The sequence below is a fragment of the Aulonocara sp. 'chitande type north' Nkhata Bay genome, linkage group LG4, assembly GCF_057382095.1.
Source record: "Aulonocara sp. 'chitande type north' Nkhata Bay isolate Kocher_YH1m ecotype deep benthic linkage group LG4, A_spYH_male_GT1.1, whole genome shotgun sequence".
NCBI classification, from domain to species: domain Eukaryota; kingdom Metazoa; phylum Chordata; class Actinopteri; order Cichliformes; family Cichlidae; genus Aulonocara; species Aulonocara sp. 'chitande type north' Nkhata Bay.
This window is the reverse complement of record NC_141347.1, coordinates 29,508,125-29,525,191: the sequence shown is the minus strand read 5'-3', so window position 1 is coordinate 29,525,191 and position 17,067 is coordinate 29,508,125. Positions and strand designations below refer to the sequence as shown.

Genomic DNA, 17,067 nt, shown 5'->3' with positions numbered 1-17,067 from the left:
TAATTGCCTCCTGTCGCAGCTCCATACTGGGCTGTTGCCCTGTAGCCAACCCCTCTCTTACCACATGTGGCGCACAGCTGCCCCCACCCTCCCCTCTGTATGTATTAATGCAAAGACAGCTACTGGCATCAGGAGCTCTATCCTGCATGTCTGATGCTTTTGAGGAATGATCTCATAGGATATTTCTGTGCTATTTATTTTTTCCTTTTTTTTCCGTTCGGCCTGCTGCTGACAGGGAGCAGTAAAATGCCAGTGCTTAGATATGTTACGTCCTGCTGGGAATGGCGACAGTCAGATTGCCTAATTCTGACAGCAGTTACCATGCACCCTTGGCTATGGCCTCCTCCCTTACTGCTGTCCCCACTGTTTCACTGTTAGAAGAGTTTCCCTGTGAAACTGAGGATGGCTACAGTCTGTGGGCAAATTTCATTTAACATTTCAGCTCTTGCACCACATAGCAATCCTTCACTACACTTCACTAGGCACCACTATTACAGCCAACAGCAGGCAACCTCAGGGTGTTAGATAATTCACTCTGCATACTGCACAAGAATATGTTTTGAAGGATGCCTCCATTAGGACTCTCTCTCTTTTTTTTCTCCCTTTTTTGTAGGGCATCCCGAGGCTACATGGGCCGAATGTTGCCCCAGTATCTAAAGTAGGCCAACAACATTACAGATATAGACTGACGAGTGCTGACAGACAGAGATGTTGACATTGGTTTATTGATATTCCTTTGTTGATTTAAAGTTAAAGTTGTTCCTCATGTGATGCAGTTTCTCATGCTGCAGTCGTCTACAGCTGAATCTGTCTGCTGCTTTATGATTCAAAGCAGGGGAAAGGTTTAGCTTTACATTTTTTTTAAACTGTTCCACACAAAAGTAGTTCAATGCCAGTTTGTAACGTATTATTTTCCTGAAATGCTGCTCTGCTTCCGGAGATGGTTTTTATGAAATGACGGCAAGCACAACACTGCGACCCATTTTCTCAGACGTATGTATTTTTATCATGGAGTTCAATGTTCAGTATATTGAACAAACTTTCAGCGGTGAGAGCAGCAGGAGGCTTGCAGTAAAAAAAGATGGAAATACACAGAGAGAGTGTTTTCTCAATCTGTGTTTGAGGGGGCAGGGCACTGAAGGGTCAAGGGTCACAAATGAAACAAATTAAGGGCGAGCTGTGGCCCTCGGGGGAGGCATTAGCTGGCTACAGAGATGAGATCCAGATGGAAGATCATCAGTGGGCTATACATGGGGTCTCCAGCTTTATCTCTGTCCTTTTCACATCAATTCTTATTGCATTGTTTAAAGTTGCAATATTAAGTGCAGCCTATGTGGTGTATATCCCATGCCTGCGACAGAGCTGCGGGGCGTGCAGGCATGCCTGTGTCTTGTTTTTGATCCAGCAGGCTTGTCTGCCTCCTGTCCTGCGTGTCGTCCCAGCTTTCTTTGTGATTTTTATTTATCCATTTCACATTGGGTTTTGATGCTGACCCTCTCTGATGTGGTGTTAAGTACCTCCTGGGTTTTCACTTTGGGCTATATTTGAGGGTTGGTTATGGTAGGTTCAAAATCCCCTCTTATATCATATTGAGGCCTGAACCTTCACCCCGTCCTTTCTTTCTTTCTTTTTTTCTTTTTTTTTGTTTATTTGAAGCAGGAGCAAAGCAACAGTTTCTCTGTACTTCCTGGGTAAACCACATTTAAGCAAGGTTAAAAAGAGGGAGAGAAGAGAAATTTGGGGCAGATGAAAGTAAATGAGAAGAGAATGAGAGCAAGAGGAAGAAAGATGCAAGCAAAATTATCTCTGGGTAACAGGTGACACACAGCTCGCTGACCAGAGAGGAAGTTGTGATGCTGGGGAAGCGTTATTACAGTTTCACAGGGTTAGAGGCTGAAGATGTATTGCCTAATTCTTTCTTCTAAAACCAATCTCAAGAATGCATATGCAAGCCATATGTATTGTCATGCACAGGCACCCCATGTACGGCTGACTGCCACTGCATCTCAATGCCCTAGCCCTGCATATAGTCCTACACAACCCAGTATCAGTCAAGGTGGCCAGCCAAAAGTAATTTAGTTTATTTATCTGCTCAGACATGAAATGCTTATGCACTTATGTAATTGTTCCTTATTAAGAACAATTTGTACACAACTGGGGATGCAGAAGAGATTTGGGATCAGTAGATCTGGGCTGTTGCAGTTTTCCCAGTCCTCAGAACTTTAGGAACACAAGAGTCTTTTATTACAGAGAGAGAGACCTGACAAAATTAGCAGACATGCCTAAAAACTAGCTGCCTCATTCTCTTTGTGTCTCTCTCTGTCTCCTTATCTGATTCTGTCAGCCTCAAAAGTGGCAGTTATGGTGGCTTTGTGCTGCCTTTAATGCCTATGCTATTATCTGGCCTTATTTTTAGCACCTAGTATTTATTCCAGCAAAACTTTTACTCATAGATTTCTGCGAACTTTAGGGACAGTTAGAGCCCTTGGAGATTATTCTTTGTGAAGACAGGGTGTAGCAGCATTTATAGACTTACAACCTGCCCCCAAAAATCTTTCAAGGGAAATGCTTGCCTTAGTGTGAAAGTCCCATACTTATGAAAGAAAGTTGCAGAGCATTGTTCCTTTCTGAGAATGTACAACTTGCTTGGTGGTAGCAAAGATTTCTTATAGGGGACACAATCTAATGGGTTTTTTCTTTTTGTTTTTAAAGTCATGTGAAACTACTGCCAGAGATTGCTCTAATAAAAAGGAGGTATTTATTCTTTACTGAAAAAAATAAAATAAACAGGACAAGAAGCTGCAGGCTCGCTTGCTTGAAAATTTGAAAACATCACATTTCAAGATTAATTTTCTTTTGCTGGACTAATCAGTTTAAAAAATCCTTTACTGCAGCTGAACTGGCGTGTGATCTTTCATTTCAGGGTTAAGTTGTAACATAATCCCTTGTGTATATCCTTTTTCAAGCCACAGCAGACAACTTCAAGCCCCCTTTCCTTGTATCTCTTTTGCAAAGATTGAATTGTTTCTTATTATTCTTGTGTAAATGCAATAATAAGGACTGAGTTTGCACAGTTACTCAGGTTTTCCACCCTGTCAGCTAGCTGTGAAAAGTCACCAGTAGCTACCAGTGAAAACAAAAGCACTATTATCGTTCGGCCTTGATTATAGGCGGCCAATCTTTGGACCCATGATGTCATCATTCTGTAGCCACTAAAATGCACTATATACTTACTATATTTTACTATATATTTACTTCATATTGATAAGTAAAAGCCAAAAATATGCATTCTGCTTGTTTAAAGGTTGGTTGTTACGGGAGGTGCGTGGCAACTGGATTAAGCAACGTCGATACTGGTTTGTACTGACCCAAGACTCTCTTGACTACTACACCGGACCGGAGAAAGGTGCCCGGAGACTAGGCACATTGGTCCTCACAAACCTCTGCTCTGTCATCTGGCCAGACAAGCAGACATACAAGGAGACAGGTGAGCAAGACACACTTATATTCCTAACCATATGCAGACGGGATGAGACATAGCTGACTCACACTCATGCAGGCTTTCCTGTAATCTCTGTAGAGTCCAGTTAGTTCTTTGTGTTAATTCCCTTTGTGGTATAGTGATCATAGGCATTATTTTAAAACTTCCCAGTAAATTGTTGGGTCTTTCAATATGAAAGTGGTGACTTGTGGCTAGCTTTCCCCTTCCCATGAGTACTGTAATTCTTAGTAAGTTTGGGAAGCCCCGGCTTTGTTTGGTCAGAAATGCGGGTCAAGGTTGGCCTACAAGTGTCTCATTCGCGTAACCAGCAAGGCAATCTCTTGGATGCAGGAAACAAATGACAAAGATTTATAAAAAGAGTTGCTTTTGAAAAGACACAGGGATGACTTGTGTTTTTTCAAATCTGTATTCCTCAGATACCCTTTATCTATGTTTGTCTGCCTCTCTGTGAATGGAGATTATGCCCTGCTAACTTTACCAAACCGCTTAAAATGCCAAAACCATAGTGCAAACCCAAACATAGTTCTAACTCAATAGGCCAGGGGACTTTTCTGGACAGAGGAGGACTTTCAACAGCGACTTTGTCACAGACTCCCGGCTGTTTCACTACTGAGTAGATCTGTGTTCCTCTTAAGCAGGGAAATTTGTCACAAAAGAGTTGCAAGAAATCTTTACTTCCTCTGTATTTTCTGGTTGTTGCCATAAAATAGGAGTTCACTTTAAGGGCTCCGTTTTTGGTCTCATAGACCCTTGAAAGCAGTGGTTAATATTATATGTGAACATATTCAAATTGGTCAGTGGCAATAGTGCAGTGTAATGATTTGAGTAGTAAAACTTTTTCATTTTGGGGTTATACTTGACTAAGAACTTTAAACAAAGAAGGATGTGGTGCCAAGTCACGTAGCAGGAAAGCCTGATAACCGCCACGGGGCTACAGATCAAGCTAGGCTGCCTGGGGTATGTCTAATACTTCCTCTGTAGAAGGAGAAATGTTCCTCTTTTTTAGCTTTTATTATGTTACCCGAAATGAAACTCACTAAGGGCTTTCGGACTCGTGTCTTAAGACATCTGCAGAATATCTACTCTTGTTTGGTTTTGGTGTGGTCTGAGGTTTTTTTTTTTCTGAAGTTGACCTTTGATCATCAGTGAATCTGAGTGAGTAAAGGAGAGAGAGTCTGTATGGAAGATGTGCAGGAATCAGTTTATTGTCTCACATTGTAGGAAACTGGATCAGGCCTAAATCCATGCTGTTTACTTTTAAAAAAAACAAAACAAAAAAAATCAAAACAAAACCATCCCACACATGTCTGGAAAAGTGTCAGGTCAGATAAGGTCCAGTTTAAATTACTAACTATGAATTATTACCATTACATGTCATAAGATTTGCAATGGTTTTTAAATGTGTTGCTTTATTATTATTATTATTATTATTATTATTATTGGGTTTTTTTCAGGTTACTGGAGCATTACAGTTTATGGTCGGAAACATTGCTATAGGCTGTACACCAAGCACTTCAATGAGGCTGTGCACTGGGCTTGTGCCATCCAGAAAATCATTGATAGTAAATCACCCGTGGAAACGCCAACACAGCTCCTGATTCGAGACATTGAGGTGGGCCACGCAACGCAGACACACAAACATACACAGGGTTGCTGCCAAACTACCTATGATTACAGCCACCAAACACAAACGGCCATCAGGCTACATAATGCTCCACAACCCCTGCCCCGTTACCATGGAAACCACACGACCACATTGCACCAGGGAGTCCAAAGTTTATTCTGCTTGCCTTTCTCTTTTGAATGACCTCATTTCATTCTGTCACACAGGGACAGGAAATAATACCAGACCTGCAGTTGAAAGGTCATTCCAAGATAAAGGCATTTCCAGCTATTTGAATATTTAGAAAAACAGGATTTGTGGCTTTTGAAAGATACCTTAGTTTGTGCAGGGAGTGTGTTTACAAGGGATCGTCATATTTTAATGCACGGTGTGCTAGAGAACACATTGTGCTGGAATGTCATTGAGCAGAGAGACGACTCATCTTGCATCAGTCTGCCTCTTGGGTGTAGAGAAGGGCAGTTCTGGCAGAGGAGATGGAGGAGGGCTCTGCATGAAGCAGCAGGACGAGATAAGCAGTCCTTTGCCTGGCCTCCTCTCTCAGTAATCTCCCAACGAGAGTCTCTAATCTCAAAGAAAGTGGTTAGTCTGCTCCCTCTACCCTCATCTGGTTTGCAAAAAGGGGTCAAGCTTTTGTAGGAATAAAGGGGTCTGCTTTTCATTTATTGCTTTGACAGTCACTCATCCTTCCACCTAAAACCTTTTTCTCAGTCTCTTGCTTTCTCTCTCCCTCTCCCTCACCTTTATACATAGGCACTTTTCCTCAACTGGACAAAGTATTCTCTCTCTAAAGTGTGAGGCCATGACTGGAACTGTAAAAATCCAGAGAGACTAAACAGAGGCGGCGTTGTGTGAACAGGACTGCTTGCTTATCTTTAAAGTATAGAATCAGGTTACAGACACAGAGGGGCGAAAGCCTGGCAGTTTTAGCAATGGATCTATAGCCAGAAGTCATATTTGAAAGAGATTAGGTGTGTGAAATGTTTTATTTAAACTGTGACTTTATCAGTGCTTAGATCATAAACACATTCATGCTCTTAACCATTGTCATCCAGTTCAGGGTCACAGGTGGCTAGAGCCTAGCCCAACTGTCACAGGGTGAGAGGCAAGGTATATCCTGGCCATGTCACCAGCCTGTCACCAACCTACCATGTAGAGACAGGAAGCCAATTTAGAATCACCAGTCAACCTAACATGCATGTCTTTGTGACTGTGGGAAGCTAGAGTATCTAGAGTCCACACAGAAAAGTCTAAGGCTGCAGGGGCATTTGAGCTTCTTATTAGCTAAACTGATAATTGAAAAAGCATCTTGACACAACCGTTGTTGTGATTTGGTGCTATATAAACAAAATTGAATTTATTTGAATGAGGCATAAAACACAAGCAGCCCAATAATATGTTAGACAGACCTTTTAGAACCTTACCTTGATAACTGTCCATGGAAAAAAAAGTGGGAAACCCTGTTTATTTTGTCTTTTCTTTTACCACACTCTTTAGTCGTGCTTGGTATATGAACACTCCAAAGTAGTGTAGCGTGCTTGGTGTATTCTGGAATATCAAACCTTTTCCCAACCTGGCAATGAGGCTGACAGAGACCAGAAGAAAAAAAACAATCGTGCTTTAGAGCTTGTTATTGCAAAGCATTTCTTTGTAATATAAATAAGATGAACAGATTTTGTTGCCGTTGTACAGGCTAGCTGTTTGCCCCTGTTTCCAGTCCTTCATAATTACCATTCTTGCTTTTGGCAAGACGGCTAATAAGCGTATTTCCCAAAATGTCAAACTATTGCATGTGGCAGTGGATGACCAAATGGAACAAAAACAATCTCTGGCCCTGGATCAGTGGATGAATGTCATCTGGGATGTTGAGTTGCTGCATCCCACTGCACGTGGTCCATAGAGCAACATGTCATTCCCATAGTTCAAACAGACAAGCTTGTCACCAGTGTGCACCAAGCATTTCAGTGGAATGTGTCAACTTTGCCCCACTAAGGAGGGAGAAAGCTGACTTGTCTCATAGCCAGAGAGAAAGATCGGGGAAGTTGCAGAGTCAGGAGAGAGCCAGAGCAGTGGCAACGTTACTAATGAGCAACAGGTGCTAGGGCAGTAGCATGGAAGCCATCTGTACTGCTTCAAGGTATCTATCCACATACCCAGTAAAAGGCACAAACACACGCACACCAAACTCATTGACACCAGTGTATAAAATATAACGTGTCAGTCATGCTAGTGTGGTTTGCTGGGTCATCACTTGACCTTCCTGCTGTTTAAAAGATGCCAGAGCTGGATTGTGACCCCGGTCAAATCGACCTCAGTTACCCTTCATAGACAAACACACAGACACGCACTCACAGAGTGTTCTCAGGCTGGCTTCGTGCTTGTTGACTGCACATGAACGTTTATTTTCAAATGTGTTTGTTTATTATAGATTGGTTTTGTTTTACTTGTGTGTTTTAGGAGAATAAGTTCAACCCTGAGGTAGTGGAACACATCTACCAGCACAACCCCATCCTGAAGTACACCCAGGGACCCTTATATGCTCCTCTGCTGCCTTTCCCCTATGGCAGTCTGGAGCACACATGTAAGTGCTTAAGATTTTTACACTGCCATATCTATATGTATGTGAAAGTACCGGTTAAAAACAATAGCATGATTAGCATTTTTTTTAGCACTGTTTGAGTAAGTGTCAACTGGCCGAATTTACCTTGAAGCTCTTACGAAAGAGATAACCAGTGCACATGGCCACTCGGTGTGTGTGCAAAGCTGGCAGCTGTTTTCTATAATTGCAGTGTGGCTAAGTGGAAAGAAACTGTTTTAAAAACTGTGATTGCTCTGCAGTTTGATTTGTTTAGCGGAAGAATAAAGCTCAATGCAACGCAGATTGCTTTTCATTTTGCTTACGTATGCTTCCTTGCGTGCACTCTCCTCCTGTGACCCTGAAATCGCTCTTTCTTCCACCCTAATGGACAATCTTCCAATCACTTAAATGCACTGGGAGGAATCTACCGTGGGAGCTTAGTGTGAAAATACATGCCTGCAGCTCTCTCTCTTTCTTTCTCTCTCACGCACATCCTCTCTGAGAGTTCAGGGAACACACTTTGTTTTATTAAGCTAAAAAATCATGATACGATGATAAAACTGATGAGATGCTAATGTAATAGGTTGCTATATTACAATACTTTACATGATTAAATGTTATACCATTCCTTTAAGATATCTGCAAGGTTCAAATGTCTAGAAAAGGGGTGGGGGAGGAAGAATATGTCCTGACAAAAACTTTTGACACACTGTTCTTTGTTTATCTCTCCAGACCACAGTGGGAAAGGCTACGGCTCGGTGCGTGAGGAGGCCGTGAAGCTGTTCAACTGCCTGCAGCAGCTGGAATCAGCAAGGGAGCCGGTTCCAATCATCCAGGGTGTGCTACAGACCTGCCTGGACCTGCGGCCTCTCCGCGATGAGGTCTACTGCCAGCTAGTGAAGCAGACCAGCTACACGCCTTCCCCAAACACTGCTGCGCATCTCCGTTACTGGCAGCTTCTCACCTGTATGAGCTGCACTTTCCTTCCTGGGCCAATTGTGCTCAAATACCTGCGATTCCACCTCAAAAGGTGAGATGCTATGATTGAGCCAAGACTAAAATCTAATGCTGCTTGCTGGGAAGTCAGGTGCAGCGCTTTGTATTTACCTTGCAGTATTTCATTACAGTACTATTGTAATGAAATACTATTTAGCTCAAGTAAAGCAGTTCTCACAAGTGACCGCTTCAAGATTGTTGTTTTGCTTTTGCAACAGCATTCAGACAGGATTTTTTTCACATTCAATTAAGCACACACAAATGCTCCGAACTTGAGAAAGCTGCTCACCTCGTCATCTCTTACTTAGAAGTGGAAAACTTTCTTGCTTTTTCTGGCTCTGATTTCTCCGACTGGGAAACGTGGCTTGTGGAAGTAAGGTGGAAAACACTACAGCGTATCCACCCATGTTGACAGTTTGAGGTAACAGACTGCAGTTGTCAGTTAATAGAAAAGTTGCATTAAGTCGTTTATATAGTCATGCAAATTGTTTTACATGAGTGTTTCAGCAGTACGATGCCCTCAATCCCATATGAGACATCAGACCTGGAGTACACTGTAGATGATAGACAAGGGTATAAGAGAGGAATGGCTTGACCTGGGAGATAAAGGTGAACCAGTGTTGCGTGGTAGCAGCGAAACATGGGGTCTAGACATCGGACAAAAAGCAGGCGCCAGCATCCCTAAACACTTGTTTAGATATAGTAGCATGATATGCCTTCACATTGTTAGCATGCTTCCCTAGACAGATCCAGTTTTCAAGGGCTGGATTTACAGGTCTGAATTAGCCCTTCTGTCAAGAATGCTAATCTAAGTTATTAGAAGCACTAATCTCCTGCCCTTGATTTTCTGTCTAATGCCATGCCATGAAACCACTACAATTTTCTATCTATATTTCTGTACTGGGAATCGCGCTCTGGCTAATGGAACAGTTGCATGCAACGGCAATTCATAACAACTCTGTGGAACTCGCTGGCTGTGTGTTTTGATACGTCTTGCTGTCACTCTCACGCACTCTCTCACTGTTTGGACCACTGCTGAGGCTGCAGCTGGGCAGAGCTAAGACTGGAGCTGGGCATTAGGCCCAGAAACCATCCTCCACTCCCCCAGTGCCCTGAGAAACCCCCAGGGAATGTCTGCTGTCAGACAGATTAGGCCAAAAGAAAGAAAGCAAGGGAGAAGGAGAGGGAGAGAAAGCAGGAAATGGTACAAAGACACAAACAAAGGAGAGTATAGGAAATCTCACACAGATCAGTGGGACATTCGTAGTTATGTTTCAGCCACCCTTATGAGACAGCAAGATGTTAAAGTGAATAAGCTCGTTTTCCTCTTTCTGCCCTTGTTTTTGCGTATTTTGGGACGAGTACTGGAGTGTAATTGTTTCCTTCCTGTTTGTCCCCCCCCCTGTGTTTACAAAGGGCTTAGCTAATCACTCAATCAGGTTGTATTTCACACCTTTCACACTCGCAAACCTCAGCCTCCCGCTAGATTGGTTTGCTGCTTTTTTTTGTCCCCTCCTTTAAAACAACAGCACACAGACATACACTCACCTTCCACTCCTGGACACTCCGTTGGGAGGAAGGAGGGGGTCACTCTGGTTCACAGGAGCGGAAACGCCTTTTCCTGTTTCGTGCACTACCCAATGTTTTCTTTGCCATTTTCCTTTTCTTTGAAGAATTAAGGGATGTTGAGTCTTTTAAGTTCCTAACAGCTAAAGTGAGAACATTTGTCATTCTTCGCCTCATTGACTTTCTAGCACTGCCAGCCCAAACAAAATAAAAACTTAGTTGAATCAATGGAGTGACGCAAAGTCCATAATCACACCGTAACACCTAACAGATTTTGAGTCGCAGGCATGAGTAAATTCTCTCTTTTATGTGCTTAATATTTTCATCTTTATGACAAATTGCTTTCACAAGTGCATGCACGCACACACACAGACACGCACTCACAGCAGTATCACTTTCTCACACATTTAATCTGTCTTGCAGAATCCAGAGCCAAAGTCCTGAGTCTGAAATGGATAACTATGCGTCATTCATCAGTGAGGCTCTGGAGAAGACAAAGTGTCGGGAGTGCGTGCCATCTTGGGAGGAGATCCAGATGCTGATGAACCGACAGGAGATGCTGTGCACCGTGCACTATCCAGGCCCTGGATCCTGCCAGCTCTACATCAGCTCACACACTACTGCCAATGAGGTTTGGAAGCATTTCCCTGTATTCTACTTGGCAGCACAACTTTTCTGAGCTGGCTTCGGAGTCTTTCAGCTACTCACTAGTTCCAATTCAAAATTTCACAGTGCAATCAAGAGCCTAGTAAAACGCTCCCTCTTCTGCCTTCACCCTTGAAGCCCAATAACTTATGAGTCCATCTGTCTTTTCAATCCGCTTCTCCTTCCTCTTCACCAGGTGGTTCGAAGGATGCAAGAGAAGCTCGGCCTACAAGAGAGCAAAAATACATTTGCACTATACGAGCAGAATGCACTGTGGGAGCAGCCAGTCACAGGAAGCGCTCTGGTTGCAGACATCCTAACCAGGTTTGAAAAAGTGACTTGTCAGTCTTTACCCTGGAAGATAGAACAAACAAAAAAGTCAGTCATAATAAAACCAAGCAGACGTGCTATCAAAACATTGTGGCAAAAAGCCTATTTGTCACTCTATAGATGAGTATGGACAGAGCAGCACACTGTTTATTTATCTCCCCCCTAGTCCAAGTGCTATGCTGAATGTTAACCAGTGTCCTTGATATCTGGTGACCTTGTCTGTTCTTGTTGGTCAAACATGACACTATGCTGGGAAACTAGATTTGTCTCTATGTCTGTCAGCAGTGCCAGCCAGGTGCTAGTCAAGGTAAAGATGATGTCATTTAATTGTACAAGGCAATAGTCTCAAAACGAAAACAATGAGCCAATTGGAAAAAAGGGCGCTATGCTTTATTTTTTTTTCTTTTTAAACAGGCATGGGTGTGTCTGTCCTCTCAATGTTGAGTGACAGGGTAAACATGAAACTGTCGGGTTACTACACAACGGCATTACACAGCAGGGAAGCAATAGCTTGTAACATATTAACAGAAGGCTTAAGATTCTTTGTTTGTCATATGTGTCTTTAGTGTATCTTTTTTTCTTGACCCAGATTTAACTTTCTGTCCCTCTCTTATGCAGCTTCTCTACTAAAGAGTCAGAGTCTAAATCCCAGTGGAAACTGTGTTTCAAGCTCTACTGCCTGTTGGATGCAGACAGCATATCAGTGGACAGCATAGAGTATTTATTCCTCTTTGAGCAGGTAATGGAGTGGAACATGAGCCTTCTCTTTTCACTATTTCTTTGTTGTGAGTGACCAGTGATGGTGTTGATGATGGCATCTGATTTATTGTCATTCAGTGATTCATCACTTGTGTTGTTGTTGAATCGTGTATGCTTTTACTAAACAATCTGCAATCACAGTCTGTAATTTCCCACTGGCTGTGAGTGTTATAAAATGGACTGCATAAAAAACATGACTAAGAGCACTGGCTGGAGTGCAGAGGGGGCAAAAGGCAGCCAGCATTGGCTTCATTATAATTTTTTCCTGGGGAATTCTATAAAAGAGTTACGGGATGAAATAAAACAAGGTGGGGTAGAAAGGATGGATGAGGGGACTTGAAGTTATTACTGACGACCTTTACCTTCTTTGTGTTTGGTTCTCTTTCTCTCTGTCCTGGTTTTGACCTTTGTGCTGCAGTGCCATGAGATGGTCGTGCGTGGTCAGCTACCAGCCTGTGAAGAGGACCTGCAGGCATTAGCTGCCCTGAGGCTTCAGAGCCTAATGGGTGACTTCAGCACACATGCCCCCTGCCCGCCTCTGGATGAGCTTTTTCCAGGTCATATGCTTGAAACTCGGGTTCTCATGTCAATTTCTGCACCGCAAGATGTGCCTCCTTGTCAGGTAGCTGCTCAGGGCTGTCCCACGACGCAGCGCTTCCACACAGGACTCCTCGCAGGGACTCTGTGGAGCCACACAGCTACAGCAGTACACAAGCAAAAAGTTGAGCAGGACATGCGTCTGCGGACCCGCCTGAAGGAGGAGGCAGCGGCTGTCATGACGTCCATCTTGGAGCGTTGGAAAGGTTTGGCCGGCTACAGCCGCAGGGACAGTATGGCCGCCTACCTCACAATTGCACGCCAGTGGTCCGGCTTTGGATGCACTCTTTATGAAGTGGACTTTTATATTGTGAGTATTGTGTGCTTATGCTTTAGTTTTAGTATCACTCTTAAACGTTTTTTTTCCTCAAAGCTCAAGAGCCACTTGGATCCTGCAGTCTCTTGACATTTGCACGCCTCTTTCTGCCTGCAGAGTTCAACGGGGAGTTTTTCCCAGAAGTTATGGCTGGGTGTAGCTGCTACATCTGTATCCTTGTATAAGCAGGGAGAATCAGAGGCCCTGGAGTCCTTTCCTTATGGCCAGATCTGTTCTTATGGTGTATCTGACAGCAACACCTTCAAGATTACAGCTGGGGACCGGGATCTGCTCTTTGAAACCACCAAGGTATAAACAGAGTGCAGAATTGTTTAGTTTAAGGGGGGAAATGTCATTCTTAGTTTAAAATTTGTCATTTTTGTGATTTATTTAGATAGTAAAAGGTTTTATTTTAGCTTTTCTGGATCTTGGTCTGTGAAGAAAGAGTTATGAAGTATGAAATTAGAGCCACACCTTTGGATGACTTATTGAAACATGAGCTGTGTAGCAGCAAATAAACTTTCAAAGTAAAATATTAAAAAGCATTACAATGTCCTAAACTGAGCTAGTTCTGACTTTGCCCTGTAAAACCAACTGTTAGTCCACAGGGTTAGCATCTCTGAGAGTATGTGTCACCCTAGTATAATGGCTCACCTCCCAGGATGACACATACAGGGTGAGGCTGAAGGTGACTGGAAGGAAAATATTAATTGAAGCTGGTTCTGCTCTGACCTTAAACATAATGTGTGTCAGCTGTAGGCCGGATTCAGTTTATGTATAGTGCAGAGCCAAGGGGCCTTATCACTGTGCAGTTTTCTGCAGAGTAAGAGAAAGACACACAGTGTCTGCCCATGATACCCCCTTCCCTCCGCCTCTTTGACCCACTTTAAAAACCTTCATTAATTTGGTCTAAATAGAGAGCACACAACCTGCCCATATTCCCCAACAGATGGTAACCACCAAAAGTCTCACTTCCTGGCATTTAATAGCATGGGGGTAAGTTTTATTGCAGTGGTTAGATTAAAATATTAGGCAAAACATTTCTCAGAAACATAGATGTGCCTTTTTCTTCTCCCCCCCAAATCAAGAACAAATCATGCCTTTCATTGGGCCGCTTTGCTTGCATCTTCCCACACACAACACAAAAGCTCTCTGTGATCTCTCTTGAGGCACAAAAGTGACTTTATTTATTTATTTATTTATTGGACACACAGGCAAATTGAAGTAAGGTTCAGAAAGACTTCTACTTTATGAACTTAAAGCCGTCGTATCCTTTTGACATAAAAGTGGAAGGTTTTCAGCCGATGGGCAGAGGGGAAAAAAGGAAAGACCAGATTTGCAGGGGGTGATTATGATTAGGCCTGGAGTTGAGTGTAAGATTAGCAGCTGATTCCAGGGTTATAGTTGAAGTTGAAAAGCAGGTTGAAACTCAGGGACTTGTCTTATGCACAGACTATGTTTAGCCAAGAATCAGTAGGACTAGAGTAAGGGTAATTGTTGCTTCTGGTGGTTTGGTGGTTATGTCCTCTGAGGTCTGTGTAATGGAGAGACACATGAAGAAATGAACTCCTCCATAGTACCCTCCCTTAATTTTTCTGCAACAGCTGCTGAACAGTGTGGTGTATGTCAAAGTGAAGAACTACCCAGACACAGTTAAGAGATGTGTATGTCCCCTTAAATCTGCCAAACATCACGCTTTACTTCTGGAGGATCTAGTTTTTCTGGCAGCTGAATGACATCATCTTTACCCGCCCTCCTGTGACAGTGCCAGACAGACACTGAGACTGCCACCAATTTGACCTCTCTCTCTCTCCCTCTCTCCATCACAGCTGACTGAGATCATGCAGCTGATGAATGCTTATTTCAGTGCCATCCATCGCCAACGAGGAAAAGGGGAAGATGCAGACATCACCATAGCAGACAGCACAGAGGTGGGCTTCCGTCACCTCCGATCAGCGCCGACACCCACACTCCTAGAGCTGCCCTCGCACCCTGTTTGAGAGGGACCCATACCCGGACACTCACTCCCCAACCCCTCAGCCAACTCCTCCGTGTGGTCCCCTGTGAGGCCCAGTCCCAGGCCCAGTCCTCAAGACACCTCAATGCCTCCTCCGCTGGGAATGGCGCAGCAGCCAAAACAAAGAGAGAGCTGTTTTCATTCCCCATCTTTGAAAATAAACCCTCGCTGAGCTTTCCAGCTGAAGGAGCTGGCCAATGTAGGAGAGAGGGGGGTTGGGGAGAGGATGAGAAGGCAAGGGATTCTGTTTTGCAAGTGAAGCCAGAAACCCACAGAAACCAATACGGCTGCTGATGAGGTGTCAAACACCCTCCCCCCACCCAGTCCTGTCACGCAATCTACTAGGTTACCCTAAATGGCAGTATCTCCCACTCCTCCTTCACACCAGCCTTCAAGACAATGTGAGTAGTTGGGGAAACACAGCAGCTGAGAGCTGAGACTTACGGCAACAATAAGCTGTGGTACCCACCTCATAAAGGTATGGCTTAGAATAAAGACACTAGTTTGTCCTCTTTCTTTCATGAAGAGTGCCATATGTGCGCTGCCTTTTGTAGAAGGCAGCGATCCCTCACGCACTGCTGGCATAGTGCTGAGAATATTCAGTGACACAGACATCTCCCCTGTCTTTGCTGCTCTCCGTCTCTGCCACACACATAGAAACCCGCTCACTCTCACATCCCTTTATGCTGAAATGTTCATCAGAGACGTTCAGTTTTCACAAGGTCCCGGCTGAGCTTGCATTACCTAGAACTGTTGATGCAGTGAGCCATGTGAACTTGGAACTGGAAACAGATGTTGAACTCTATAGTTGAGTCATGTCGGCCGCCACTGCTACAAAACCCCTTACCTATGTGCGCTATTTGATCGAGAAATCAGAAAAGCCGTGTCATTTTCTTCATGACGCATTCAGGATCCGGATTAACTGTTTCTTCTTTCACAGAAACCAAAGGATTTTGGAGTCCTTTCTTCAGTGTCTCTACCAAATGCTCTGATTCGTCCTTCGTTGTGCTGCTTGTCTTGACTTTAATCCTTGAACTGAAATTTGGTTAACACTTGACTGATTAGGTAATTTTGCTTATGTTGACAAATATCCTAATGCAGCTGTAGTCTGCTGAAAAAAAAGGTGCTTTTATGTTATACATATATAAATATAAAAATCTCAGCCCCAGTCGGCAATGTGGATCATCGAACAGTGCCCCTACTTTAAAGAAACACTTTTCTAATCAGGCCACAGATGCTGTCTTAGTATTATTTTGTTTCAACGCTCCTTTTATGTCTTAATTTCAGACCCATACATATATTCATTTGAAGTTTGCTTTAACTGATCAGAGCTGTAGATGCTCCCTAAAGCAGCTCTTATGTGTAAATCTTATGTAGCTCCTCCTTTGTGTTCACTGGTTATTCTGAAGCCAAAGTTTCACCAAGTCGTGGGTTTGAGCACGGACCAAAGATGTGCGTATTTTAATAAGCTTTTACAAGAAGAAATTAACCAAATGCGGACAGATTCCCTAATTTATATGCAACTCTTTCCACTTGTATTAACATTTTCCTGCTGTACACGTCTTCTTAGTGTAGTATTTACAATGTAGGAATTTAAGACAGTAGATGCTTTGTAAAGATAATAGTCCAGTACTGTCTGCTACACTGCCCCATGCAATATAACCAGCCTAATTTTCATTTTTTTTTTCTCACCATGGAAGGCCTTGACAAGTCATTGCAGTCTGCCCTGTATCCTGCTCAGAAGCAGGTCTTTGCTTTTTCTACTGCAGCTGCAGGCAGCTCCAAGCTGTATGAAAAGGAAAGAAGAAAAATCAAACTACACGTTTTTTCTTTGTATTACGCTTGTTTGTATGTTGCATGGTACCTTTCTATTTGTGTATAGTTAATTGCACTATTGTTTGTTTTGAAACTAACTTGAGAGTGCAATAAAAAAAACTATAAATACTGTATGTAATTAATAAAATTTTTACCATATTGTCTTTGGTGCTGTTTTTCAGCCTCATCTATCCTTTTTTATTTTGAGAAATGTACGTATGTGGTGCCCAGACTTGTGAAGCATTAGGACTATTGTCTTCCTGTAGTTTTGAGGTAACTCAGTTGTGCTGTTAGTGCCAACGCTTTTTACTGGTTTATAAGAATA

General features: G+C 43.1%; 1 protein-coding gene across 1 annotated transcript in view; it reads left to right on the top strand.

Moving 5' to 3' along the window:
• The window catches only part of plekhh3 (pleckstrin homology, MyTH4 and FERM domain containing H3), a 36,502-nt gene extending 19,602 nt beyond the window's left edge, over window positions 1-16,900 (top strand). The window contains exons 4-13 of the mRNA XM_086289732.1: window positions 3,305-3,487; window positions 4,957-5,114; window positions 7,581-7,704; window positions 8,434-8,731; window positions 10,687-10,894; window positions 11,105-11,232; window positions 11,857-11,977; window positions 12,416-12,904; window positions 13,028-13,219; window positions 14,740-16,900. Of these exons, the coding sequence (XP_086145858.1) occupies window positions 3,305-3,487; window positions 4,957-5,114; window positions 7,581-7,704; window positions 8,434-8,731; window positions 10,687-10,894; window positions 11,105-11,232; window positions 11,857-11,977; window positions 12,416-12,904; window positions 13,028-13,219; window positions 14,740-14,910 (2,072 nt within the window). The 3' untranslated portion in view covers window positions 14,911-16,900. The remainder of the gene's footprint in view (window positions 1-3,304; window positions 3,488-4,956; window positions 5,115-7,580; window positions 7,705-8,433; window positions 8,732-10,686; window positions 10,895-11,104; window positions 11,233-11,856; window positions 11,978-12,415; window positions 12,905-13,027; window positions 13,220-14,739) is intronic.
• Window positions 16,901-17,067: the final 167 nt, after the last annotated feature.